Source organism: Aphidius gifuensis, linkage group LG2 (assembly GCF_014905175.1).
Source record: "Aphidius gifuensis isolate YNYX2018 linkage group LG2, ASM1490517v1, whole genome shotgun sequence".
NCBI classification, from domain to species: domain Eukaryota; kingdom Metazoa; phylum Arthropoda; class Insecta; order Hymenoptera; family Braconidae; genus Aphidius; species Aphidius gifuensis.
The window spans coordinates 5,764,731-5,782,630 of record NC_057789.1 but is presented as its reverse complement, the minus strand read 5'-3'; the positions used below and the strand labels follow the sequence as shown (position 1 = coordinate 5,782,630).

At 24.3% G+C, this 17,900-nt stretch overlaps 4 protein-coding genes across 4 annotated transcripts; all 4 read right to left on the bottom strand.

Annotated features, from left to right (window-relative positions):
• Window positions 1-988: 988 nt before the first annotated feature.
• On the bottom strand, window positions 989-7,331 carry LOC122848653 (protein PFC0760c-like). The gene is made up of 3 exons (XM_044146879.1): window positions 4,003-7,331; window positions 3,712-3,906; window positions 989-3,637 (listed from the first exon to the last, which is right to left on the bottom strand). Exons 1-3 carry the CDS (start codon window positions 4,547-4,549, stop codon window positions 1,059-1,061), a joined length of 3,321 nt encoding a protein of 1,106 aa, XP_044002814.1. The 5' UTR covers window positions 4,550-7,331; the 3' UTR covers window positions 989-1,058.
• Window positions 4,588-9,833, bottom strand: LOC122849418 (probable ATP-dependent helicase PF08_0048). Its single transcript, XM_044148115.1, has 6 exons — window positions 9,370-9,833; window positions 8,413-9,289; window positions 6,918-7,177; window positions 6,505-6,623; window positions 5,242-5,442; window positions 4,588-4,620 (listed from the first exon to the last, which is right to left on the bottom strand). Exons 1-6 carry the CDS (start codon window positions 9,779-9,781, stop codon window positions 4,588-4,590), a joined length of 1,902 nt encoding a protein of 633 aa, XP_044004050.1. The 5' UTR covers window positions 9,782-9,833.
• Window positions 9,834-9,889: 56 nt separating this feature from the next.
• Window positions 9,890-12,935, bottom strand: LOC122849417. Its single transcript, XM_044148114.1, has 5 exons — window positions 12,469-12,935; window positions 12,159-12,374; window positions 11,769-12,080; window positions 11,014-11,695; window positions 9,890-10,160 (listed from the first exon to the last, which is right to left on the bottom strand). Exons 1-5 carry the CDS (start codon window positions 12,869-12,871, stop codon window positions 9,890-9,892), a joined length of 1,884 nt encoding a protein of 627 aa, XP_044004049.1. The 5' UTR covers window positions 12,872-12,935.
• Window positions 12,936-13,682: 747 nt separating this feature from the next.
• Window positions 13,683-15,850, bottom strand: LOC122848651 (MATH and LRR domain-containing protein PFE0570w-like). The gene is made up of 2 exons (XM_044146878.1): window positions 14,843-15,850; window positions 13,683-14,761 (listed from the first exon to the last, which is right to left on the bottom strand). Exons 1-2 carry the CDS (start codon window positions 15,744-15,746, stop codon window positions 13,683-13,685), a joined length of 1,983 nt encoding a protein of 660 aa, XP_044002813.1. The 5' UTR covers window positions 15,747-15,850.
• Between the last annotated feature and the right edge of the window lie 2,050 nt (window positions 15,851-17,900).

The following is a 17,900-nucleotide window of genomic DNA, read 5'->3' as shown; positions in this document are numbered from 1 at the left end:
CTCTTTTTTTTTTTGTTGGTAGTCATTAGTATTCAAATGATTGAAAAATAAAAATAAAAATAAAATAATCAACAAAGAATATCATTGATAACAAAATTTTCAATAGAAAAAAAAAATTTTATTTTTATTTTTAAGCGTTCTTTATCGACTTGAGTAAAAAAAAAAAAAAAAAAAAAATATATTTCAGACTTTTTAAAAATATATTATTATTTTAATAGATTAGGATATTGGTTGGGTATTTTTTTTTTTTTTTTTTCAATAAATAAAATAGACAAGATAATAATTACAAAGGAAGCAAGTGACAACGCATGTTTTATTTAATAATAATCATTAAACTTCAAACAATGATTTACAAAATAAATCACGTGTTTTTTTTGTTTGATATTCATTCAAATCAAACTTGCATTAGATAAATATAAAATATTTTTTTGTTTGTACTCAATGTTTTAATTACTTACAGTATTCAAAAAAAAAAAAAATCATTTACAGCGAGCAAAATAATAAAAAAACAAAATTAAAGCAAATATTAAATTGACATTTGCAAAAAAATAAAAAAAAAAAAAAAAACAAACAATATATTATCAATAATATTTTAATTAAATTATCAAAAATTATAAATAAGATAATTTTATTAAGAGCAATTAATAAAACATCAATAAATCATTCTTAAATCTATTTTGTTTCAATCTTAAAATTTATAAGTTATTTCATTTTTTTTTTTTAATCATCTTAAAATGTATTAATCGTAAAAAACATTTTTTTTTTTTTTATTAATTTTTTTTTTTCATCTTTTTTTATAACTTATTATATATTTATATTAAATATAATAATGGAAAGCATATATAATTTACAAAATTACACCAGTGATAGATTTTATAAAATCTTTTTTTTTTTCTTTTCAGTCAATTTGAAAATTTAAAATATAAGATTTATTTTTATTCAAGTTTGGTCATCACTTAAATTTTTTTACTTTTTTTTTTTTTTTATGTATGATTTATAATTATTATTTTTTTTCATAGTCCAAGTGATGAGACAATGTATGAATAATATTTTTTAAATCATGGAGTATCGAGTCTCCATTTAATTTGTCCATTTGCTGGATTATAAATTGCCCCTGATATTGTTGGACCCACCATTTTTTCTACACTGACTATTTTAACTTTGCTATCATTTAAATTTAAAATATTTTTTAAACTTTCTGGTGTGTAGTCATCTTGATCATCTGATTTCATTGTGGGCGAGATATTATGATGATCATGATTAAAATTATCTTCATCATCATTTCTGACTGTATCATCTTCCTCTTCATCTTCATCTTCATTATTATCATCATCATTATCATCATTATCATCATCATCACCATCGTCGTCGTTGTCGTTGACGTCATCATCCTCCTCCTCTTCTTCATCCTCAGCCTCATCATCATCTTCATCATCGTTATTAGCTTCATGTTCATTATCATCGTCTTCATTATTATCATAATCATCAACATTATCATTGATATTACCATTATCATCAATATCATTGTCATTATTCTCATTGTTTTCATTTGTTTCATCAGTTACTTGTAATAAATTTTCATTACCAAGTTGTAAATTATCATAGGCACCGGTTAAATTATATTTTTTCTTAAAAGCTTCACGCCATGGTTTATCACCACCATAATCACCACCTTCATTAAATTTATCATTTGCAATAATTGCCCATTTTGTTAGTATATTATTTCTTAATTTTCTATTCTCATTTTTTAGCTCAATACATTTTGCATAAACCCAATTATCAACTAAATTTTTAATATTCTCATCTGTATTATCATCTTTGTTAATATCAAATCTAACTGTTTTTTTAGAATTTTTTTTAACTTTATTACTGTTATTATTATTGATGTTATTGTTGTTGTTGTTGATGATGTTGATGTTGGTGTTATTATTTAAATTTTGTTTATTATCATCAGCAGTTAATTTATATTTATCTCCATTTCTTGTTGTACGTAATATAATATCTTTTCTAAAATTTCTTTTTTTATTAGCAATTCTTAAATGTGATTCACCACGTTGTTTTTTATTTAATTTAATTTGTTTATCATTTGTTTTTTTTTTTGAAAATTTACGAATTTTTAATTGTTTTTTTTTATTATTTATTTTAATTTGTTTATTATTATTATCATTACGTTTTTTAATTCCAGTTTTAACCATTTTATCTCTACGTTGTCTTCCATTAACTTCAATTAATTTTTGTAATGTTATAGTATCATTGTTATTATTTGTATTTATCATATCATCATTAAATGCACCTTTTGTTCTTAGTACATGTTCCCAATGTTTTATTTGTGAAGCACCTTTCAATCTTGAAAATGTTGCTTCACGTAATTGACTAAGAGTCCAAGTTGGATTTTTATAATGAATTTTAATAATAACAATTTTTTCTTCATCTGTTAATACTACACGTTTAGATCTACTCATTTCAACTTTTTTATTATTTTTAATTTTTTTATATGATTTTTTTGTTTTTTTATTATTTATTGGATTATATAATTCAACTGCTGATGTTGTTATATTTTCATTATCTTCAATATGATTATTGATATTGTAATTATCATTTGTTTTATCACCAATATTTATGTCATTATCATTTTCAATTATTTTCTCATTATTATCATCAATTTCCATGTCAACATTATGATTCTCTTCAGCAATAATAACATTTTGATTGTCAATGCTATTTACATGAATTTTTTCATGCTCAGTATCCATAGCATCATCATCAGCGTCATCAGCGTCATCATCATTTTCATCATTTTCATCATTATCATCATTATCATCATTGTCATCTTCATTACCATCATATTCATTACTATGATTTAATTGTAAATAATTATTTGTATTATTTTCTCTGTTTGATGTATCTGGATAAATAACTAATTGACCAGATAAAAATTTTGATATTTTATAATCAATTTTAAAACTTTCAAGCCACTCATCATTAGCTTTAATTGTTTTACATGGTATTTTTTTAAGTGCTTCATCACACCAAGCTTTAACTGAATCATCTGTTATTTTACCACAACTATTTTGTGTATTAATGAATCTTGAATAAACATAATCATTAATTTCTCCTCTAATATGACATTCTTTTTTAATATGACTCAATTGTTTTGCCCATGAACGTAATTGACTATTACATCGTAAAAATTTACTACAACCTGATAATTCTTTAAGTCTTTGCAATGAAATATCTGGATATTTTCTTTTTAATTCAAGTACTTTTAATTTATATTCATATGGAATCATTTGACGTGGTTTTTTTCCATCTCTAGATATTCTTTTATTTCCATTATCATTATTATCTTCATATTCTTCTTCATCATTATCAATATCTGGATCTTGATTTAGACGTCTTCTACGAGCTGGTGGATGATATTCATTATCATCTTCTTCTTTTTCTTCTTCATATGGTGTATATTGATTATCATTTGTAAACATTGATCTAGATGAATGAGGAGAATTCATTGAAACACTTTGTTCAGCAACACCTACTTCATCTTCATCTTCTCCCTCATCCTCATCTTCATCAATATCTTCCATTGATTTTCTTTTTTTTCCTCTTTGATTCCAAGCAAGACCATGCTCTTCATTACCTGTATTCATAATTAACAAAAATATATAAAAATTAATAAATTTTATATTGATATAATTTCTATAAATAACATACCATCAAGTGATATTTGTGTTGTTGGTACTGGACACTGATTTAATACTAAATTACTTCCTGATATTGGATCAAATATTGGCTGTATAAAATATCTTTGATCATTAAATACTTTATCAGCAAATACAGGCTGCTCCTCTTCTTGATTTATTTGTGAATTTTCATCAGTTAAATTTGAACAATATTGTTCTCCAATACCTACAATACAACACAAAGAGGAAAAAAAAAAAACGTTAAAAAATGATAATAATTTTATGAGGAAATAAAAGATATTTAAAAAAATATTATAATTACCATTTTGTAATGCTTGAATAACATGTTGACTGCCAATTTGTAAATCAAGTGATTCATTACCATGAATCATTGTAGCTTCTTGTGTTGGATATGCATGATCACTGTCAAACACCGAATCAATAACAGACTGTTGAATTGGTTGTTGAGTTGAATTTAATGATATTATTTTATCTTGTTGATAAATTATTGATGGTATAACATTTGTTATTGGTATTTGTTCATCGTCACAATTTGCTTTATCTTTTTTTGTACAATCAAGTGGAACATCGTTATCAATATTCCAATTTTTTCCTGCATGTGGCTTTAATAAAACAGATGTATTATTTGATGATATATCTTCAATAATAATATCACTACCAATTGTAATTCTATCACCAAATGTTTCAAATTGATGAATATCATTTTTAGTAATTATTAATTCTGTATTATTATGTATAACTTGATTTATTGGTTTATCATAATCATCATTTTTAGTTATACAATTATTTCTAAAACTAACTACTTCTTCTTTAGCACAAATCATTGGTAAATCTTGACCAACAATCATTTGTTGTTGATCAATAATTTGTGTTTCGATATTATTAATTAGTTGTTGTTGTTGTTGTTGTACTGGTTCTTCTTGATGTTGATCAATAATTTGTGTTTCAATATTATTAGTTAGTTGATGTTGTTGTTGTACTGGTTCTATTATTTGCTCTTCTTCTACTTGTTCAACTAGTGACTTATTTTTACTTACAATTATATCGTTGTCATTTGAAATTTGTGTTTCAACTTCTACAATTTTTCAATACTATCAAAAGCTATATTTTGGTTAATAACATTTAAACAATCATCAGGTATTTTATTATCAAATATAACTGTTTTTTCTTCATCAACATTTTCAAGTAGTTGATTATTTGTACTGACAATTATTTCATCTTTTTTTGTTTCAAGCACAGATTCTGTTTCAATGATTTTATTTTCAATATTATCTACATCACTACCTAGATCAGGATCAAATTCTTCAATGTCTTCATTATCAACATGACTTGATGATTTACCATTTAATATTTTTTGTTTATTTTTTTCAGCTTGTAAATTATTATCAATTGTTGTATTATGACAAACTGTTATTTCATCTTCCAAATTTTGTATTTGTTCATCAAGTACATTTATTTTATCTTGTTTTTTTTCATTAATAATATTGCTAGATTGCAAATTATTATCAGTATCTATTTTATTTAAATTATCATTTTCAACGTCATTCAATTCATTGATGACACATGAATTTTTAACAGAATTAACATCATCATTTGTTAAATATTCAGTTTCAAATTCTTCATTATCAATAACATCAGCTGTTAAAGATGTTGAATTTTTATTTTCAATTATATCATCATTATCTAGGCATACAGTCTCAATACTATCAATTTGATTATCATCAATTAACATTGGCTCATCCTCATTAATCAAATCAACAGTATTTACAATAATTGATTCAAATTCTTCAATTTTTTCTTCACTCGATGATGATGATGATAATAATGGTATATTATTATTTATTTTATTTGATTCATCATTTAAAATAACAGTCTTAAATTTATCATTAACAATGTCATTTGTTAGTAATTTTTTTTCAACAATTGAATGAGTATTATTTTGTGCACAATGTTTTAATATTTCAGCCTCATATTTTTCAACATTATCTGTATTAATATGAATTTTTTTATCAATTGCAGAATTTTTAGCCATTAATAATTTATTCATAAGTTGTTGAAGTCCATTATTTATTTTATTTTCAGATTCATTAATTTTTTTATTACTATTTATATTATGAATTATTTCATTTTTATTATTTTCACTTTTACTATCTGGAGGTAGTCTAATAACTTTAATTTTGTTTGGTAAAATTTCATCACTAATTAAGTTTGGTATTGATTTAGGTCTATCATTAATCATTAATGTTGAATGATTATTATTTGTATTATTTTTAATTGTATTATGATTATTTTTAATTTTATTTTCAGTCAAATTGATTTTAGTATTATTATTTGATAATGATTTATTTTTATCTAAAATAATATTTTGATTAATCAATATGTTATTTGATAATTTATTAATATTATTATCTTGTTTATTTGTTTTTTTATTTTCAAATATTTCATTTTCAACAATATCCATATTACTCAAATTTTTATTATTATCATTTTTGTAACTTTTATCACTAGAACTTTCATCACTGCAATCATCCTCCTCCTCATCATCCTCATCATCATCATCGTTGTCATCGTCATCATCATCGTCATCATCAATTGGCTCAAATTCAGATATTGAACAAGTTGACATTGGTGATTCTGGTCTTGGAGCTTGTGATACAATTTCACATGTTCTATTATGTGAAAAATCAGTCTCCAAATCATCAACATGAATTTGTTCAATAAATTTAATAATATTATCTTTTTTTAATTTATTATTACAAGGAATAATAAATAATTTTTTATCATCATCATTATTTTCAATAACTTGAACATCAAGTTTATCATTATCATCTTCATGTGTACTATCTTGATCAATACTCAAATCATCATCACCACCAACTGGATCAAATTCTTCAACATCATCATCAGCATTAATAGTATCACCTGGTGATTTTATTATTTCATCATTATCCAATGTTACAGTACTTATTATTTTTTTTTTAGAATCATTATTAATTGATGATTTAATAATATCATTATTTATTTTTTCAACAACAACAATTGGTACTCTATTATTATTAATTTGAGATTTTTTATTTTTCATAAAATCAGTCTCAATACTCTCAATTGAAACAATTTTTTTTTGATTAATTTTAATAATATTATTTTGTTTAATTTTATCATTATCATCATCATCATTATTTTTATTATTATTATTATTAACGCGAATTAATTTACAATGTTTATTATTGTCAGATTTACGATCAACGCCAATCACGACATCTGTATTTTTATTAGTAATTCGTTGATGAGAATTTAGAGTAGCATCATAATTATTGTCATCAATATTAATTATTTCACAATTTGTATTATCAGGTGTATCAAGTACCCAATCACCATCAAATAATGGCTTTTTACGTAATATTTCAATTATTGATAAATATATTTCTTCACCAAGTGTTTTTGATTCCCATGATATTGTTTCACTATTAACATCACTGTCATAATAATTATTTATTTTTAATTCTTGTACACACCAATTTAGTGCATCTGAAAATTCTTTTTTATCATTATCACTATGTTGAACAATTGTTTTTACTATTTTATCCATTTTAATATATTTTTTTGACATTATTATATTATTTATAATAATATTAACTCCATCAACAATTAGACACGTGACTGACCACGCTTGTGTAGTCCATTTTATGTCCACTTGGATAATTTCCTTTTTTTTTTACTTCCCTTTATGTTTTATGTTTTTTTTTTTTGGTTGTTTGTTGGCTTGGGATGTTGTTTTTCAATAGATAGAGAATATATTATATATTCAAAATGGCGGATTAAGTAACTGATGTTATGATAATATTGTTATTAACTAATTGCAATTGTTTATCAACAAAATTGTTGTATATGTATACAGATATACTTATGACTATCAATGTAATTTACGGATCACTTTTTACTTCTTACTGTTGTTTTTTTTTTTCTACCACCATCCCCACACTACTATATGCTGACAAGCGAAAAACTAACACATACATGTTTAAAAACTTGTTTTTGCGTTTTGCTTTGTGTTGCTAGGCAAATTCCGTTGGTGAAATAGTGGCGCTTGTGTCGTTAAAAGCAATAAAAAGATCACACATTTGACAAAAGATGGCAAAAAAAAAAAAAAAGAAGAGGAGAGACGAGCTAAATGAGAAAGAAAATATATCGTAATTCGTATGTTTAACTGATGGTGAGGTCATTGATGGGTGGACACCTGGAATTGATCTATGCTTACATCATCTAATTATAAATTTAATTATTTTTTTAATCTTTATATTCGTACTACTATTTTTAATGTTAAAAAAAAATTCAAAATAATTATTTTTTTTAATCTTTTATTTAGTCGTTAAATTGTTAATAATATTTGTTTTTAATTATTTTTAATATTTTATTTTGTATTTAAAATTTAATAATATTTTGTTTTTTTTTAATGATAAAAATGTAGAAAAAATTAAAAAATACATTTTTTAATTTTGTAATAAAAAAAAAATTATAAAGCATAAGCGATATTATTGATTAAATTATAACATAAATTTTTTTTTGTTTTTTAACTTAAAGACACTTAAAACAATTATTATTTTGATTTAATAAAATATTTACATTTTTTTTTTTTTTTTTATTATTTAGTTGTCTTGGCCAGCAGCTGAATTCACATGGATTATAAAAAAATTGATTTTAATTTAGTAACTCAGTCTTGATATTAAACGCACCATTTCTCCAGGCAAATGAATTATCATCATCATCATCTATAGTTAAATCAACTAATTCAACTTTATTATTTTTATTTTTATCAAGTGAAGAGCTATTTTTTTTAGTTGAAAGATCTAAACAATTTCCATTTATGTCAGCAAGTTTGTTGGCTTGATCACAATTATTTTTAACTTTATTATTATCTTTTTCAATGTTTAAATTTGTAAAAGAACAACTTGGAGTTTCTAAACTTTTAAAAAAATCATCATCATCATCAGTATCATTCATTTGAAGATCCAACAAATTTTGATTACTGTCATAAGATTTTTCAGAATTATCGATTACATTTTCAACGACTCGAAGATCCCATGGTTCTCCAACAATACCATTTGTTTTTTTAAATTTATTTATCCAATCATCTGATGGTTTAAAGTCAGAGCATTCAGATGATGGAAGAGCACAAAGTTTAGCTGCATCAATAGCCCATTCTCGTATCTCTTTATCACCAAATTTAATTTTTTTTTCACTAAATTCTTGGCATTTACTGTAAGTATAAATATTCAAAGCATTTTCATTAATTTCAGATTCAGGTACTTCATTGATCAAATGATTATCAACATCAACTGTTTGAAGAGGATCAACATTATCTTCATCAATAAAATCATCAACATTACTTAAAATTTGAGCAAAATTTTCTTCTCTCAAAATTTTTTGTTTATTCATATTAATCATCTCAATATTATTCATATTAATACCAACAATATTATTTGGTTTTAATGTAATTTTTTCTTCTTGCTTACTATCATTATTAACTTGATCAACATTTTTAACTTCTTCAACTAAATCAATTTCTACATCACAAGGCTCCATGTATCCTGTAAATAAAATTTAAAAATTCATAAAAATAATACTTGCAGTAATAATAATAAAAAATAAAATTATAAATTATATTTACCACGTAATTCTTGATCAGTTAATTTTTTTGGAATTACATACATTTCATTGTTGCCAGCTTCAAGAATAGAATAATCAATTTTAAATGTATCAAGCCATTTATCATCAGGAACAAATTGAAATGTTAAATCATTTTTAAAACGTATTTCTTTTGCTTCAAGTGCCCATAGTTTTAATTGTCTTTCATTAAATTTACAATTAATATTTGACTGTTCAACACACTTATTGTAAACGTCAACATTAATTATTCTTCTGTTATCAATGTTATTTGATTCATCACTTGAATCAATATAGTCAAATTGATTTTTCCACATATTTATTTGTTGAGAAGTTATACTATTATATCCAGTTGATAGATGAATGTCTGGTAGTTTCATATATGGATATTTATTGACAAGTTTTAATACTTTCATTTTAATATCACGTGGTATAAATGTTCTTGATCGTTTTTTTTTTTTCTCTATTTTTTCCTCATTTTTTGGAGATTCTTCATCATCAAAAGAATTTCTCTTTGTAGAAGGTTAACTGTCATCACTATCAGTATAACAATATTTAAATTTCTTTTGTGATGATGATGAAGGTGAAGCTGATTTTTTGTGACCAGATGAATTTTTTGATCCAGCATGATGTGGTAAATTTGATGATGTTGATCGTTTACGATTTTTAGTTTTAACATTACTTGCAATATCAACATTAATGTCTTCATGTGTTGTAATTTTTTTAATTATTTTTTTCATTAAAAACGAAGATATTTCTTCACCAAGTCTAGCTGACTGTCTTGATATTGGTTCACTTTTGTCATGTTTATTGTAATAATTTTTAATCTCAGATTTTTTTAAACAATAATTAATTGCATTTGTAAATTCGGTTTTAATAAAAGAATTTATTTCACTTGCCATTTTGGCTATTATCTTGATATTGTTGTCAAAAATTTACATTAAAATAACAGCTTAAAGCACACAATTTTTACTCTAATCTATTTGACTATTCAACATTCAACAGGTTATGATCTGTAAATAAAAATACACAACAACAAATGTTCTTGGAAAACTTCTTGGAATTTCTTGGGCTCAACCCACCACTCAAGAGTGCTCTCAACCTCTCTCAAGAGTCTCTCAAGAAAGCTGAATGAAAAACATGGCGGGAGATTAAAAAATATATCTAGACAGTTAAAAAAAATATCACGCAAAATATTATTATATTTTAACGTAAAAAAATAAATATGACAATAAACAATTGAATTTATAATCAATATTTATTTTTTTTTATATCTAAAACAAAAACAGCCCTATTTTTTATGATAAAAATATTTTCTCAATTACCAACAAAATAATAATTTTTTTTTTTTACATTTATTTTTCATACAGGTACTTAATTAATAATAATAATTAAATAACAAAATTATGAGATAATAAATGATGTTTATTAATTAATTATTTGTATTTTTTTTTTACATGAATTTTTACAATTATCGTCACCATGAAAAAAAAGTTAAAATTAACAAAAAAATGCAAGTATCTAATTTGTATAAATAAAACATTGATTATTTATTTAAAACAAGCATTCTAGTTGATTAAAAAAAAAAAAAAAATATTCATGAAAATATACTATAGAAGAATATAAAATTAATTAATTAATTAATTACATTAGACGTTCTGATGGTTTACCAGTTATATTATATTTATTTAAAAATTCATTTCTCCAAGTTGTACGAGAAAGATGAAAATTTTTTGGTAAAGATTTTTCTATAACTTCCATTGCTATCTGAAATATCCTGCCATCAGTAATTTTTGAATCTTCATTTTTAAGCTCAATACATTTTGCATAAACTAATTCATTTAATTTATCAATATCGTCTCTTCTTTGTGACCAAAATTTCATTTTTTGAATGTCAGTTTTACCATTATATCTACCTCTTTTTTTTGCTCTTTGTAAAGTCCAAGTTGGATGATGAATAGTTGTTTGAGAAAGTGATTTTTTTGTATCTATTTTTTTTTTTCCTCCTCGTTTGGCACGTTGTCTTTTAACAGAGTTATTATTTGTCGTTGTTGTTGATGCTGTTGTTGTTGATAATGCCTCACTCTCATCATCACTTTTTTCTGATGAAGATGATGAAGTTTTGTCATCCTCAGATGTTGAAGAACACAAGTTATATTTAACTGCAGGTTGTGTTAATCTGGCTGATGATCGAGTTACTCGAACTGGTTGTTTTTTTGGTGAACGTTCATTTGATGATCGAGTTACTCGTGCTGGTTGTTTTTTTGGTGAACCTTTAGTTGTCATTGTATTGTCATCACTGTCATTTGGACTGAATTCCTCCAATTCATCTAGAAAAAATTAATAATTTATTTAAATTAAAGTTGCCACATTTAATAAATGATTTATAAAAATTTTACTGACCATCTATTTGTATTGGATTTTGTCTTTTGGCATTATTTGTTTTCTTATTTATTACCAATGTTATATTATCATCATCAGACTCAGATTCAGCTGTGTAACGTGTCTTTGAAACATGAGCATCAACTTTTTTTATTGGAGACTGTTCACTCGTGGATTGTGAGGGACTTTGTTGTCGCAATGGCAACTCACTTATTATAACATGTGGTACAATATGTTCTGGATTTATTTGACGTGAATTTTTTTCAATAACAACACTGTTATTAGCAGTACTTGATGAGCTTTTATCAACTGGTTTTGACACTTGTTGTTTACCTGTCATAATAATAATGATTTTAACATTTCAACATAATTTAAAATAAATTATTGATTAAAAACCAAAACACACATTACCTTTGTCAACATTGGAGCTGATTGGTTTAAAAATTTGTACTCGTTTTCGAATTGGTATTGCTTTTGGACAATTCTGCTTTTTTAAAAGTCCTGTTGATGTCAGCTGTTTATTTTTTAATGTTTTTACTGAATCAGTTTTAACTGATGATGATTCAGATGGCACACCACTTCTGTTATTGTCACCACAAATGTCTGGTTCTCTGGGTGTTGTGTTTTCTAGATTTAAAAAAAAAAATAAAACAACAAATTAAATTTATAATTAATTCCTTGACTCACTGATATATTTAATTATTATTATTTTTTAAATTACCATTTGTTGAAGCATCAATAATTGAATTATCATGATTTTCTTCAATTAATACATTTAACAAAGGATCCAGACGTCTGTGTAAATTATATTTATTCTCTTCTTGATCTGAATCATTGACATCATCCATTTCAAACTCTGCATTCTCATCAACAAGAAGAAAATCATCATCACTTTTAATAACTGGTTCATCAAATGTTTCCAATTCAATTTCTTTTATTATTTCTTTCATGTGTCCTGATAATTTAATACTCAAACGTGCAGCCAAAGGTGAAATTGATTTACTACAACCCAATCTACTGACATAATAATGTTGATCTTTTTTCAATGAATCAAGACAAATATTAACAGCATCAGAAAATATTTTTTTGTATTTTCTACGATTTTGTAATGTTACTCGAGACATTTTATTTAACTCGTGACAATAATCAATAGACAATCAATAAATGTTTCACTTTTTAACAAGAGTCTACACAGTCTTTCACTATTTTTTTTTTTTTCTGTTTTTCCACTTATCAATAATTTTTTTTTTTTTTTCTCTCAGAAGTACGAGCTAACAGTGGTGAAGCATGGTGAAGCGTGCAAACAATTATGCACCACTGAATACCAAGAAGAAGAATAAACAACAAAAGGCCAAAAACAGGAACTACGTCACTGCCAACTGCCAATGTTTTATATTATTGGTTGGGAACCCTTAAAATCATTGCACACACTTCCTCTCTAATGTTTACTATTTATTTATTTTTTTTTTTTCTGATAAAAACAATTATTAAAAATAAATATAAAAATAATCTAGTCATTTTTATTTGTATTTATTATTAATTTTATTTTTGATGATTCCTGTTGTTTTTGTTGATATTATTATTATTATCCTTACCACATGTTCAACATGTGACTGCATTTGTAGACCTTTATGGACTGCAGTCTGCTATCTATCTGCATTTCCTGAATCCTGAATTTCCATGCAACTATGTATGCAAGACTAGGTCTCTAGTCTACCATGTGTTCTATTGTGTTACGTCAGAAAATTTTAATAACAAACAAACAAATAGAAAGCAAATTCCTGGTTTTTAAAATTATTTAAAATAAATATTTATTACAACAAAATATATTTTTTTTTTTTTGTTAAATAAATAATACACATATTATTAAAGTCAGTAAAAAATATTTATTTTATTTATTTTGTTATTAAATAATTACAAAAAAAAAAAAAATAATTAATTGCTAATTTTTAAATCATTTGGATCTCCATATATTTTATATTTTCTTTTAAATAAAGTCACCCAAGCTTTAGTTGCTTGAAATTTCAAAGATGTAAACATGAATTTTTCTTTAGCCTCAATACCCCAACAACATATCAATGAATTTGTTATAATTCTATTGTTTTTTTTTTCTTCTAAACATTTTGAATAAACCCAATTACTTATTTTATTAAATTGATAATCACATGGTCCACCTTTGTCAACTTGTTCTTGCCATTCAGCCAATTGTTGACGTGTTTTTAAATATTTACATCCACTTTTTTCTTGTAATGTTTTAAATGAACAGTTTGGTCCAATTTGTTTAGCCAGCTTGACGACTCTAGTTTTTTCATCAAGTGGTACACATATTTTTTTAGCACGTAAACGTATTGGTATAACATTTACTTTATTAATTGATTTATCAATTGAAATATCTGGTGATGATGATAGTGATGCTGTTGATGAAGAAGATGAAATAACATTCATATCTAGTAATATTAAATTTGACGCATCACCAATTATATTATATTCTTTTTTAAAACGAGTTAGCCATGTTGATGCTGCTGGAAGTTTAAATTTATCATCAATATTTAATACTTCTTTGGCTTCATTGCGTAAATTTATTATTGAATAATTATTTAATATTATATCTTTATTTTTGTATTCAACACATTTTCTAAATACCCAATCATTTATTTTTTTGTTAGCTTGAAACAATGATTTTTTATTTTCTACTTGTTGAATCCAATGTAGAAGAGTTTTACGACTTCGAATATATTTACAACCAGTATGTTCTCTGATCATTTCAGCTGTCCAATCTGGATTATTCTTGAGTGTATTAATAACTCTTATTTTTTCACTTAATGGCACCAAAGCTCCTGATTTTTCTACAAGTGAATAATCTTCATCATCATCATCATCAACACTATTATTTATAGATGAATTTTTATTGTCCATTTGATCACAAGTAGAATCAGTTGATGTAGCTGATTTTAATTTTCCAATTAAACGTTTGTTAAGTGGTACATCTTCAATTTCTTCAGCTTGTTTTTCATCTAAAATTAATAAACAAAAATAATAATTATTGGAATGCTTGTATTTATTTTTTTTTTGAATAATGAATATAAAATAATTACCTTTTTCCATTTTATCATCAATAAAATAAAGCCTTGTTGGTAGACCAGCAATACCATGTGTTTTTTTAAAATTTCTTAACCATTTTTCTGATGCTTGAAATTTTAAACTATTATTTGTAATTGGTAAACAATGATTTTCAGCTTCAAGACCCCATTCAGATAATAAATTATTATCAATTTTTTTATTATTATTTTTATATTCTAAACATTTATTATAAACCCAACAATTAATTGCTTCATATTTATCTCTACAAGTACCACCATTTTTAATTTGTTGTTCCCATATTTTAAGTGTTGCTCGTTTTTTAATATTTATACAACCACTTAATTTACTTATTTTTTCTAATGACCAAGTTGGATTTTTATTTGCAAGTATAACTGCTTTTTTTCTTATTTCCCATGGTACATAACTTTTTTTTCTTTTTCTAGGGTTTACTATATTATTTTTATCAATGGATTCTGTCAATTTTTCAGACTCTATATCTTCTGTTTCTTCATGACCAACTCTATGATGATTTACATCATCTCCATCATCATCTCCATCATCATCATCATGATCCTCTTCTTTCATACTACTTGAAAATGCTACTGTTGAATCATCATCATCATTATCATCATTATCATCATCAACAACAGTCTCAGTAGCCTCAGTATTTAATATAACTTCAGGATTTAAACTTTTAGTAAAAAACTTGTCATAATAATAATCATTAGAACATTTAGACAAATCATCAACATCATCAAATATGTCAACTGCTGGTTCATCAATGTTATTTAACTTATCATAATCTTCATCAACTGTAATAAATTCAATATCAACTGGATCATTATTTATATCATTTAATTGAGTAACATCATTATTTTTTAACATATCTTCAAATATTTCTAATAATTTATTATACATTTTTTGTCCATATATTGTTGATTGTTTTGATGTATCATCACAACAAATTTCACTCAAATAATAATTATTAACCTTTAATAATTTCCAACAAAAATTAAACGCATTTGTAAATTGTTTTTTACATTCTTCATTATTTATATCAGCCATTATTGCTCAATTATTTTATGTTTAATTATTTATATAATTAATTAACGATATATTTTTTATATTTATTCAAACAGTGTTACAACATTTTGTTGTTGTTTTTTTTTTTTTTTTTATTCTTATTGGTTTTGTTAAACGCCGTGAATTTGTGAGGGCGCTCAATGACGGACACCCACTTTCCCACTATTTTCATTTGATATTTTTATTATTCCATCTGGTACATCCGTACTATTTAAATTACTAAATATTCATCGATAAAAATCGGAGAAAATTATAAAATTTGATAGTCAATTGGTGTGAATATTTTTTCGCTGTAATTTGATTTTTTTTTAAATTCTACTTCAGAATTATCCAGAGAAAATCGGGTTACAGCGGAGTAAATCGGAGGAGTATAGAGTATTGCGAGGAAATTAAGAGGGAATCGGAGGAATACGGAGAAAAATGTAGAACTATTAAAAGAAAAACAGGAAAATATCAAATAAAATTTTTTTCCAGGGATGTCAAGGAAATCAATAGGTAAATAATAAAATGAATATCTTACAAAAAGACGATCGAGGAGAGAAATTCGATTTGAAGTTTTAACATCTCAAAATTCTTTAACTGATAATCTACAGTGACTATACCGAGTAACAATGCAATATCATGCCAATTTTTTTGAAATATAGATTTTTTTTGATTCGATATCAATTATTTGTTCCATCTCTTTTTTTGTTCTGAGACGGCTGTGTATGTAATGGCCAATGGGGGATATTTATGGAGGTGAATTCAACTCCATGGGGATATTATTTTACGGTTGATTTTCACCTCCACGACGTTTTATATATTTGTGCATACACTCACATAATATATAAAAAGTTGTGGAGGTGCAAATCCGCCAGAAAAATCCGCCATGAAAGAAAATATCCCTCTCATGGAGGTAGACCCTCTAAAGAAATAATTGACAAAAAAACGACATTTTGATTTTATTTTATATCTTTAATACGCACACATGATTTGTAGTTTAAAAATTAAAACTTGACCTCCAAAATAATAAGATAAAAATCAACAAATTAATCCTAAAAAAAAAATGTAATTAATGATCTGATTTTTGAGTATTAATTAAGATTAAGCTACTGATGAACTTCTTTGAAGAATTTTTTTCACAACTCATCAAATAAATGTAGAGTTATTTATGTAATAAAATTCAATAATTGACATTAAAAAAATGACACGAAATAATCAATATTTATTAATAATTAACAAGTACAATTTTCGAGAATTTTCTTTTGCCACTGACTAAAGAAAACATGTAAATATATTTCGATTATTGAACCCGAAAATTAGCATGAAAAAAAAATAAAAACTACTCATTAATAATTGGCTTGTATATATGAAAATATATGCATGAAATTTTCTAGAATTAATTAATGTTTTTATTAGTTTATTCTAGAATATTTATATATTATGTAACAAATACACGTGATTCAAAGAGTTTAAACAAATTGGCAAATGGATTAATTATTTAAATTTTATAATGACGATTCTAGAAACATATGTAAAAATTATTAAACTGACGATAAATGTATTTGTAACATTTATATATTTCATTTACAACAAAAATTTTTAAATAATAAAAAAATAAATAAATAATATACATTTGAATGTATTAATTTGTAAATGTGTATTTGTTAGATGAAAAGTTTGAAAGTCCTTTGAAACTCAGTTTGCATAGAATTGAAAATCAATTCTACTTTTACGTAATGCAACAAATATTGTTAAGAAATGTTATTTTTATTTAAATATATTGATAAGATATTTATAAAATATTTCAACAATTTTAATTATAAAATTTAAACAAATAAAAAAAAAAAGTGGAATTGACTTGAATATTATCAATTTATTTTTGTTTATTATATTTTGTTTTTGCTATTTCTATTTGATCAATTGTTAAGCTTATCTCAATTACATTTTATCTTTTTTTAAGTTTATTATTTTTTATTTTGAAAATAGTTAAAAGAGATAAGGTGATCG